Below are 10570 nucleotides of genomic sequence, written 5' to 3'. Positions count from 1 at the left end.
CATCCACGTGGGGAAACTGTTCCCAGAGATCATTATAATTGACAGCTTGACTTTTGTCAACATTTCCATAACTGCTCCCCAGTCTCTCAGCCAGCCCTGGTGTCCCAAGGGCAGGCAGGTCTTGCAGCACTCTTGGAAAGCAGCTCAGAGGGGGAGATTTTAGCAAGGCCTTGGAGTGTTCTCCTCCCTGCAGCACAGAGGGGAAAGGGGATTTTGAGGAGAGCAGTGACAGTAACTGTGGCAGGAATAGGGCCCGTAGGTGGTGAGCCAGCCCTGCCAGCACCCACTGGTGACAGTGACTCTTGCCTGCAGAAGGTGAAGGAGAGGCTGCTGTGTCACGCCATCGTGGGGAGAGAGAAAAGGAAGAAGCAGATAATGCAAGTGGATGTCAGATGCGAGTTCATTTTTCCCCTCGTGCAAATATCTTCCAGAGCAATCGTGTTCCGTGTGGAGAAGGTAAGTCTCTGGATTGCGTCCTGTCATGGCATTTAATGGGCATGGCTGTTAAATCAGCTGCAAGGGTGGAAACTATTAGATAGAGTAAATACAGATGTATGCACTTCAGGGGTTGAAAAAATGTGAAATGCATCGGAAGGGGAAGGGGGTCTGTGGCCATCTGAAGTTGTTTTTCCTTGTCTCCTATTTCTGTAGCGGCCCAGTGATGTCCTGACCCTCCTACACAAGCCCCTGTCTTTAAAAAACGTCTCCTCCCTGCCACTCAGCATTGTGCTGGACTTGAAGAAGCCATTCCTAATCTGTGGTGAGGACCAGCAGCCCCTCCCTAAAGATGCTCAGGTGAACAGCCAGGGACCTTCCTGCTGGTGGGGTTTGAAGAGGGAGGGCTGTTGGGTGGTCCTAGAGTCGAGAAGCTTCTTCTGTAGAGTCAGCAGGTGGGCTGGCCTGAACTGAATCAGCAGAGCTGCTGAAGGAAGCAAAACCTCACTCGAATTGGCAAGACCCATCCTGGCTCTAAGACACAGGGAGCAGACAACTGGGTCTGGGCAAGCCATCCAGCCTCCTGGAGAGCACCCCAGCTCTCCAGCAGCCACCTCCTTGTGTTGCTGCCAAGCACAGAAACATGAGATGAGAGAATCCTGGCCCCAGAGCGTGGTGCTCACAGTCAGACCCTCAGCGTGTGGAAATGAAGGGTGAACTGGGAAGGCCACGCTGGGGTCACACTTTGAACCTTTAATGTTTCCTGCTGTCAGACCTTGGGACTTCATCTCAGAGGTGATTAACACCCTTCATCTCCTTGCAGCCCATAAAACTGGAGGTAGAGGAGGAACTTCACCTCCGCATCCGGTTCAACCCGGCGTACAAAAAGGATCTGAACAGCCGGGTGGCGGAGAAGACGCTGAACGTGTGGTTCGTGGAGCACCCCCACGAGGAGCAGGTCACCGTTCGGGGGGAGGTCTACTTCCCAAACCTCCATATCCAGACCGAGGCCCTGGACTTTGGCTGCGTCCTGAACGACACGGAACAAGTGCGCTGTGTGGCGATGACCAACTGCAGCCCAATCCCCGTCCGCTACCGCTGGTCCTTCCAGACCGACAGCCAGGTCAACACCATAAGGTGGGTGCTCCTTTTGACCTCTGCTCGAAGCTCTTCTCCCTGGTGTCCTGTTTGTGCTCTTTGCCTGGGGTCTGACTCCAAAGTGCTTTGGAGATTTCCTTGCGGAAATAACAACAACCAGGGAGCTCAGGGAATAGGTGATCCCTACCAGTTGGACACTGGGACTGTAAGACACTCCCAACCCTTTTTGCCCAGCAGTAACCTGGAGTCCTGCTTTACCTCTGGAGCTACAAAGCCATGCTAAGGCACTTGGACAAGCAGATCTACAATGTGAACTCTTCTCCTTCCCTGCCCAACCCAATTTGTTGTCCTTTCCTACAAAAAAACCTGCACAAGTGCTGCCACCAGAGTGCATCTAGGGATGGCTGTAGCTGTTGGTGGGAGCACTTGTCTGAACATCCCTGGGAAGCAGGGCCATCCAGGGCTGGGCTGTGCTTTCCAAGCCCAAGTGCAATCCTGCAGTCGTGCTGGGGCACATCTGTAAACACATTTCTGGCAGTTCCTCCTGCTGTGGCCTGTGCAGAAGTGCAGAAGTCTGGTCTGGGCCGTTTTTATTAGAGAAGCAAACAGTTTTTCCAGAATGCCCCAAGGAAACTGAGCCCAGTTAACCACTGGGCATTGAAGTGCTGCAGTTGCAAAGGACAGAGCTCATCCAGAAAGTTTTGTTTAGGGAACTGGAACCTGGCTCAGAGGAGACAATCTCTTGGGAGATGACATGTTATTTTCCAGGTTCAACCCTCCACCACCTAAATTCAAACCCAAACCACCAAAGAAGGAGAGAGACTCTTTGAAGTACTCAGCGTTGTCAAGGAGGCAGTCCAGTGCTGGAAGTGTGGAGGAGCCAACCAAAGCCCCTGAAGCAGTGCAGGATCCTGCCCAACAGCCAGAAGGTTCAGAAGACTCTCTGGGAGCAGTGCAGGGTTCTGCCCAAGAATCATCAGGTTCAGAGGACACTCTGGGAGCAGTGCAGGATCCTGCCCAACAGCCAGCAGGTTCAGAGGACTCTCTTGGAACAGTGCAGGGTCCTGCCCAAGAATCAGTAGGTTCAGAGGACTCTCTGGGAACAGCGCAGGGTCCTGTCAAAGAGCCAGCAGGTTCAGAGGATGCCCTGGAAGCAGAGCAGGATCCTGCCCAAGAGCCAGCAGGTTCAGAGGATGCCCTGAGAGCAGCGCAGGGTCCTGCCCAACAGTCAGCAGGTTCAGAGGACTCCTTGGAATCAAAGGTAGATTGTCTTGTGCACCTACCCCTTGCATTGCCTCCCAAACTTGCCCCTGCAAAGCCGAGCTGGTGTCAACCCCCCTTTTTGCTGTCCTGCTGCCCTGTGCCCTGAGAGTGGGCTGAGCAGCAGGGCCAGTGGCTGGAAGTGGGGCATCTGGGGAGGGAGAAATAGGATAGTTTTGCCCAGAGAAGCCCACTCAGATCCTACAGACTCACTATGTTGAGTTTGGGATTTTTTTTTTTTTGCTTATTTTCTTTACAACATAAAATGAGGGGTTTATCTCCATCATGATGAGAAGGCTTTTGGTTTCCTTCCTGCACCAAGCTGTGCTGAGTCCTGATCTCCATTTCCCCCTTTCCACCCCATCTAGAGCCACCATTTTCACATCCCTGCCTTTCACCCAAGAGCAGGTATTCCAGTCTTTTTTAAAGCAAGGCTTCTCTTCCTCCTAGCGTGGAAAATGGCCTTTGGTCTGCTGACCTGCCTGGTGAATCTTGGTGCTTTGGAGCGGGAACTGGCCCCTTGCTCTGGGTCATGTGGAACAGAGGCTGCTCATGGGGCAGTAAAAAAAGGATGTAAGGAAGCAGGGGAGATTCTGAAAGCACCAGTGTTGGCATTAGGTTCAAAGGGAGGAGTTGTACCTGCTCACGCCCTAATATCGGTCATTTTAACTCTGCATATTTTCCTCTGGATCAGGAGAAACGATACCCATTAGACACAAAGAATAGTGTGGCTGAATGTTCTCAGACAGAAGTGTGAAATCATCTTTATTTCCTGGTTGTTGTCTGTATGTACAAGTAAAACAGGGAAAAGGGGCTATCTGAGAATCCTGGAATGGTTTGGCTTGGAAGGGACCTTGGTTTTGCCAGGAAGGGCCCTTCAAAGATCCTGTAGCTCGCTCTGCCTGAGTGCTGGGGGTATCCAGTTCCCTCGTGCAAACTTGCATGTAGGAAGAGCAGCCCATGGTGCTTTTTTTCCAGCTGCTGCCAGCAGAGCCTCAGAGCCTGGAGACCATGCAGAGGTGGAGGCAGTTCCTGGAGGTGGAGCACCTTGCCTTGGGAATGGAAGAGGTGAGTGGGTATCTGTCTCGCTTCCACGTGTCCAGCGTGGAAAGCAGTTCTGCAGCCCCCACTCCCACTGGTGGTCCTCGGCATTGCCCACAGAGGGGCCTCAATCCTTCCAAGCCCATCACAAAATGCTGTCTAGGCAACTGGTCACTGGAGAGGCCATGGGGGACTTGTAGTAGGGCTGCCCAAGGATGCTCCCAGTGCAGCACCTGCTCCCCTTGTACCTCATCAGGTGGTTGAGTGGAAAGTTTTGCAGGAGCTTTATGCTGTAGCACCTTGAGAGAGCAGCATGTAAATCAGAGAGGGAGAGGGAAAAGCCTCAGGTGTCAGATGAGCCGAGCTGGAGTCCTCTCCCCACTTCAAGGGCTTTCACCTCCAAGTCTCCTGTTTGTCTGAAGGCAGTAAAAGTGTTTTCAAAGGCAAGTTCTGCAGTGGAGAGAACATCTTGCTGTCAGGAGACATCCCAGTTGGATGTGGTGTATTAATTAATGCATTGAGCAGTGAGCATGGAAGAAGATTTTCCCTTTGGTCCCTCCAGTGTTGAGTGGCGTGGAGGCAGGAGGAGATCAGGATGACTCTGGCTGTGTTGGAGGAAGAGGCCCCTCCAGTCACCTCTGTGCTTCTCTCCAATCCCCGGCTGCTCTTCCACAGCCATTTCCACGCTCAGCATCTCGACCTCTCCTCCCCTCCTGCAGGTTTTCGATGTGCAGCCGGTGTCGGGTGTGCTGCAGCCTGGGGAGACCCAGCAGGTGCCCTTCACCTTCTTTGGCCACGCCAACATCGTGGCCCGTGCCACGGCGCTGTGCCACGTGGAGGGGGGCCCGACCTATGAGGTGGAGCTGAGCGGGGAGGCTTCGAGCCTCAGCTACCACCTGGACATCCACGACATCGACTTTGGGCTGCAGGTACCGCCCCCTTCTCCTGGCAGAGCTGCTGGCTTGGAACCATCACCAGCCCAAGGGTCTCTCCCCTTCCCAGCTCCTTTGTTGGCTCTGGGCCCTGGAAAGGACAACCTTTGAGGGGTGTGTCCAGAGGGACATGGGGGATCCTAGGGGGGATGTCCAGAGGGACATGTCCCTGAGACATCCCTCTGCTGATCCTCTTCTAACGCTTGAGCTCCAGGGAGGTGCTCTCCTCTAATGCTCTTGCTTAATCTACAAAATAATCCAGGGAGGAAGTTGGGCTTCCAGTCGCTGTAGCTGGAGGGAATGCCCCACAATAATCCTCACTTTACTTCTTTTTAGTTAAAAGCCCACAGATATTTCCAGCTGCTGGCCCTGTCTCTGTTGCCCCTGTGTGTGTCTCCCTTCATTCCTATCGATGTATTTGCTTGCCAACACTTGCATGCAGGTGCCTTTTCCTCTGGAATGCCTTGATGTTGTTTCACCAGGCTGTTGGTGACCCCTCAGAGTAAAGAGGGCCCTGGTTCATTTATTACTGGCCCTTACCTGGTTATTACCGTATCTCTGAATGCTGCCAGACCTCCCTGCTCCTGTGCAGGGCCAAGAGGTGCCCCGTGCCTGGCCCAGGCTGACCTGGGATGGTCAGGTGCCTGGATCTCCTCCCCAGTCCCTGCTCTTGCACTGTGGCTGTCTGCTTCTAACCCCACGAAAGAGGAAGGAGATTCCCAGCAGCAGGCTGGTATCTGCAACTTCCCATTCCTCTGTCCTCTCTCTAGCTGTTTAACAAAGTTCTCCAGGCAGAGGTCACTCTGCAGAACACCGGGATCATTGGATTCACCTACAAGGTGCTGAACCCCAGCACTGCCAAGGCAGACAGCCCTCTGCCTCGGGAGCCCGTGGTCGTGCCCAGCACGGTGAGTGGCACAAGTGATTGGCCCCAGCCCTCTGTCAGGTGGCCCAGGAGAGGGTTAAAGGGGAAAAAAAAAAGGGTAAAAAAACCAACCAGCCCCAGCCTTGAGAGACAGGGCTGGAAGCAATTGCTGCTGGGGTTAGAGAAGGTCAAGCAAGCGCTCTGCTGACAGACTCCCCCGTGGCCTTGGCCAGTGGGTGCCAGCAGTGGAAGGCACAAGCACATCAGTCACTCCTTGGACCCTGACTCCTGATCCTGACTGCTGAGCTCTTGGGCTGTGCTGGCGCTGGAGCTGGGTGGTGCCAGCTCTTCTGAGGGTCACCTTACCCAGGCTGTGTGACCAGACTGGACTTACTCCCTGCCCCTGCCTCCTCCCTGGCAGCACTAAGCAGCACTTACATATTCCTTGCTTTGGATTGAAGGTCCTTTGCCAGAAACTCTCACAGCCCCTGTGCTGATCCCTCACTCCCTCCAGCTTTGCTGCTCTGCAGCAGCAACGTGGGGCAGTGAGGGGGCTGGAAGAGCAAGGGGAGGAGTTTGCAGCATCCCACCATCCCAGCTTCTCAGCCCTTGATGCCCGGATGCCTTTGAGCTCAAGCAGCGTTCCTGTCTTTGGGCCTCTTTGGAATAAGAAGTGAAAGCCGAATTGCTTTCCCAATAATTTCCTGCCTGTCTCCTCCAAGGGATGAGACTCTGATGCCCCCTTCCTGCCGGCAGCCGCAGACACAGCTCTGCTGTGGCCCCGTGCAGGCAGCTGCTGTAGCAGCATCCTGGCTGCTGGCAGCTGGGCACCCTCTTCCCCGGATCTCATCCTAATCTCTCCTCCTGTGCTTCCAGAGACAGGTGTTTGCCGGTCACTGGGAGTCTGGATGCGCTCCTGCACCCTTGGTGTAACCACAAAGGCACGAGGTGTTTTTGTTGGGATCATTAATAAGGGGACAGGCCCTTTGATGCATTCCTTCCTTCTCCTCCCATCCCCTTCAGGCTTACCTTGATCCTGGAAAGGAGCAAGTGCTGAAAGTCTCTTACCTGCCAGGAGCAGTAGGAGTCTTCCGCAGGACTCTCCAGATCCAAGTGGGTCACCTGGCACCAGCGGAAATCCTCCTGAAAGGAGAGGGGACCTTTCTTAGGATCTCTTTGGACCTGCCCTGGGATATCAAAGGTGAGCACTGCCTGTCTGCTCCCCAGGAAGGTCTCCTGGTTTTTCCTCCCTTTTTTTTTCCCCTGTAGGGCAGCACACACCCATCTCCACCAAGCCTGGAGGTTGCAGGGCTGCCAGACCAACACTTTCCCCCCTCTGGTTGCTTCCTGAGCCTTGAGCAGAGTAGCCCATGTGGGCTTTGTCCCAATAACCACCCTGCAGATCTTGCCAGCACATCTGTCAGAGGCCTGGAAAGATGATGGCTAGGCAGAAAACCTTGGGAAAACTGCAAGAGTGTCTGGCAGGGCTTTTGGCAGGGTTGAATTTGCATGGTATTTCAGGGGATGAGATGCTCCTCTGTGAGGAGGACAATGGCTGAGAGTGAACATGAGGATTTAGAGAGGAGCAGCAGCATCCACTTTCCACAGATGGCTTGAGGGGTTTGTTTCTGGGAGAGGCCAGTGTTGGATAAGTGGGACTTCCCAGCTTGAATGGGTTTGGCAATGCACCCAAGCTTCTACTTGTGAATAATTTTTTTCCTTCAGGAAATAAAAACTTTGAGAAGATACTGAAGAAGATAAAAGAAAATATGGAAGAAGATAGGCAGAGCGATGCAGCAGATGTTCTGTCAGAGCCTACAACTTTGGAGCCATCCATGGATGACCCTGGCCTCAAGAAGAAGAAGCATCTGCTTGACTTGAGGGGTTTGTTTCTGGGACAGGCCACTGTTGGGGGAAGGGGGACTTCCCAGCTTAGATGGGTTTGGCAATGCACCCACACTTCTATTTGTGGGTTATTTTATTCCTTCAGGAAATAGAAAATATGAGAAGACACTGAAAAAGAAAATAGAAAAATGGGAGGAAGAGATAGAGATCTATGAAGGAGATGATATCATGGAGATGTTCAAGGGGTCATCCGAGGGGTCATCCGAGGGGTCATCCGAGGGGTCATCCGAGGGGTCATCCAAGGGGTCATCCGAGGAGTCATCTGAGGAGTCATCCACGGAGTCATCCACGGAGTCATCTGAGGAGTCGTCCACAGAATCGTCCACAGAGTCGTCCACGGAGTCGTCCACGGAGTCATCCATGAAGTTGTTGGAGGAGTCGTCCGAGGAGTCAGCCGAGGCTGACTCTGGCGTTGAGTTTGGCATCGTGGTAAGAACAGCTGCTGCCCCCATTGGCACACGCCACCCTCCCCATGGGAACTTGAGCCCCTGGCACCCCACAGCAGCTTCCTGTCGCCCTGCTGGCACTTGGGACCTCCCTGCCCACATCTGGCCGTGGCCATCTGTCAGCTGTTGGCCCAGGGGCTGCCCGCCTTTGGTCATGGTCCCTCCTGGAGCTGCACCAGCTTCCTGGCTATTCCAGGGGGAGATCCTGAGGGCCGTACTGAAGGGATGGAGTTGATGGTGCTTTGAAGGAAATGCAGGTCATTGCTGGGGAGTTTGCTGCTCCCAACCCAAGCCCTGCCAGGTTTACAGACCTCAAGAGCAGCAGCCTGACTGTGCCCTGGGGCTGCGCTGCCAGCGCTCATCTCCAGGAGGCTTGGCTGTGGTTCCCTTCTCAAGAGAGCTTTTGCCCAAGCTGCTTTGGCACTGGCCTGGGGCAGGCAAATATCTGGAGCTCTGGTAGGTTCCTGGCTTGTCTGTCTGTCTGTCTGGCCAAATCAGCTTTTCTAGCAGTGGCTGGGCAGGCAGAGATGCTGGAGTTGCTTCCCTGGAGAGAAAGTCCTGGCTCAGAGAGCGGGAAGTGTCACAGACACTGTGCAGCCAGACAGGAGGACCCCGTGCCCCCTCTCAACAAGAGCAGGGTGGGATCCTCTTTCAGATACAAGCCTGGGACTCGGGACAAACCCCTGCCAACCAGCCACTGTCTTCTCTTTCCTCAGTGGGACACTTGGGTGCAGAGAGAGATGGAGCAGGTGCTGATAGAGCAACGTGTCCTGGAGCATCAGAGAATTGTAACCTCCCGTCCCCCCGAGCTCAGGGGCTTTGACAAGAACATTCGTCAGAAGCTCGTCGAGTGAGTAGGGACTCCTGTCCCTTGTCTCCAGGTGTCCCAAGGGTAACACCCAGCAGCGCTCCCTGCTCCAATGCAGGAAGAAGATGCTCTGCAAAACAGATCATTCACGTGCTTCCCTTTGTGGGATTGCTCTGGGAAAGGACCCTCCCCTGAATTTTGCTGGTGTTGATTACATTTATCGGTGATGCTTTTGGGGGCGATTCTGGAGGCAGAGCAGTGAAGATTTCCTGTGCAGGCAAATTTTATTCCAAGGCCCTGAAGCAATTTCAGGCTCAAGCTTTACACCAGGCTAAGCAGTTTCACTGAGACCAGTGGAATTATCTACACTGGCTCTTCATATCAGAGGAGCTGTGACCAGTGTCCATCTTAAACTAGTTTTATTTTCAGGTATTTATCTGGTAACTGATAAAATCTAGGACCTGCACTCCCCGTGACTTCCTGAAGTCACTGCCAGGTGGTCAGGCCTTGAGCGTCAGAGGCTCGAGCTGAGTTTTTACACCAGTGAATACAGAACTATCCGCTTTATTTGCATCTTCCATCCACTTGGGGGTGGGCTGTGGTTTGAGGACTGTCTTTACTCCTCCTTCCAGGTTAGATCTGCCCGATTACATCCTGGACATGGGCAGCGTCATTCGCGGTAACACCGAGACACGCACGGTGAACGTCACCAACACCGGGCTCCTCCCGGTGTCCTTCAGCATTGACAAGCGTGCCCTGCAGGGCAAAGGTAACCAGAGCTGGGGAGACTTCCCGTGGGCTGGAGGGAGCTGTCTCAGACAGATCAGTTTAAGCCACCAGACAAGGGGAGGTTTTTTTTGAGTGTTTTCCTCTCGGTGCCCCTGCTGGGAGCTTCGGAGCCTGAATTCTCCTGGCCAGCTGTGCCCAGGGACCTGGCCTGCCTGTGACTGCCCTAACACTGCACTGCAGGAGCCAGGTGGGCTGATCACCTTGGTCACCCCTCAGCATCTTCTGCCTTTGGTTCCCACGAGCACCAAGTTTCTTCAGGCGCTCTGTGGGCTTGTGCTGCAAACCAGTGGGAGCTGTTGCGGTTTGGAAGTGCTCTGTTTGGAGTTCACCCTGTCACAGCTCTTGTGTTCAGCCTTTACTGAGGAAATAGCCTGTGAGATCCTCTGAGGGATCAAAAGCAGCTTCCAAAAGAGGCCTTTGAGGCAAGGCTGTGCTTTCATCAAACAGTGGCTCTCAGTGTATGAGGGATGCTCAGGTGTCTCCTCTAAGTTGTTGACCAGGAAACAGCGCAGCATGGGGGGATCTTAACTGGAAATTCTCCTTTGGAGAGCTCTGTGCAACCTTCCCTGAGGCGCCTGATGAAGGAACTGCTGGAGGTGCTCAGCTGGTCTGTTTTGGTTTCACCATCCAAGGTAGACCTTGGATGCTGGCTGTGAAAGCCCTTTCTCCTTGAGTGGTGTGTGACAAGTTAAAAAGAGCAGCAGCTTCTCCAGAGATGCAGAATGGTCTTTCCCAGAGCTGCCAGCCAGGACACCTCCATGACCTTAACACGGCTGTGACACGTCTCATGGTGCCTGTTCATCTCAGCTGCTCTATTTGTGTCTGTCCAAGGTTTCAGTGTGGACGTGGACCAGGTGCAGTGCCTGCCCTACTGCAACGCCGAGAGGATTGAAGTGCTTTTCGACAGTGCCAACATGCCAGTGGGAGAGCTGGATGTGTCCCTGCCCATCAAGGTGCCACAGCTTTTGGAGCGGGCAGCAGGTTGGGCACA

At 53.9% G+C, this 10570-nt stretch overlaps 2 protein-coding genes across 2 annotated transcripts in view; both read left to right on the top strand.

Annotated features, from left to right (window-relative positions):
- Positions 1–7567, top strand: part of LOC114069555 (hydrocephalus-inducing protein-like) — a 25313-nt gene extending 17746 nt beyond the window's left edge. Inside the window, exons 19-28 of the mRNA XM_027906437.1 lie at positions 313–456; positions 652–795; positions 1259–1572; positions 2302–2794; positions 3742–3861; positions 4554–4763; positions 5537–5674; positions 6655–6832; positions 7357–7515; positions 7563–7567. Of these exons, the coding sequence (XP_027762238.1) occupies positions 313–456; positions 652–795; positions 1259–1572; positions 2302–2794; positions 3742–3861; positions 4554–4763; positions 5537–5674; positions 6655–6832; positions 7357–7515; positions 7563–7567 (1905 nt within the window). The remainder of the gene's footprint in view (positions 1–312; positions 457–651; positions 796–1258; positions 1573–2301; positions 2795–3741; positions 3862–4553; positions 4764–5536; positions 5675–6654; positions 6833–7356; positions 7516–7562) is intronic.
- Positions 7568–8703: 1136 nt separating this feature from the next.
- LOC114069554 (hydrocephalus-inducing protein homolog) lies at positions 8704–9966 on the top strand. The gene is made up of 3 exons (XM_027906436.1): positions 8704–8832; positions 9423–9559; positions 9932–9966. Exons 1-3 carry the CDS (start codon positions 8723–8725, stop codon positions 9964–9966), a joined length of 282 nt encoding a protein of 93 aa, XP_027762237.1. The 5' UTR covers positions 8704–8722.
- The last annotated feature ends 604 nt before the right edge of the window (positions 9967–10570 follow it).

Source organism: Empidonax traillii, unplaced genomic scaffold (assembly GCF_003031625.1).
Source record: "Empidonax traillii isolate 1590-97213 ecotype Southwest subspecies unplaced genomic scaffold, ASM303162v1 scaffold1297:size275931, whole genome shotgun sequence".
In the NCBI taxonomy this organism is placed as follows: domain Eukaryota; kingdom Metazoa; phylum Chordata; class Aves; order Passeriformes; family Tyrannidae; genus Empidonax; species Empidonax traillii.
This window is presented reverse-complemented; position numbering and strand designations above follow the sequence as displayed.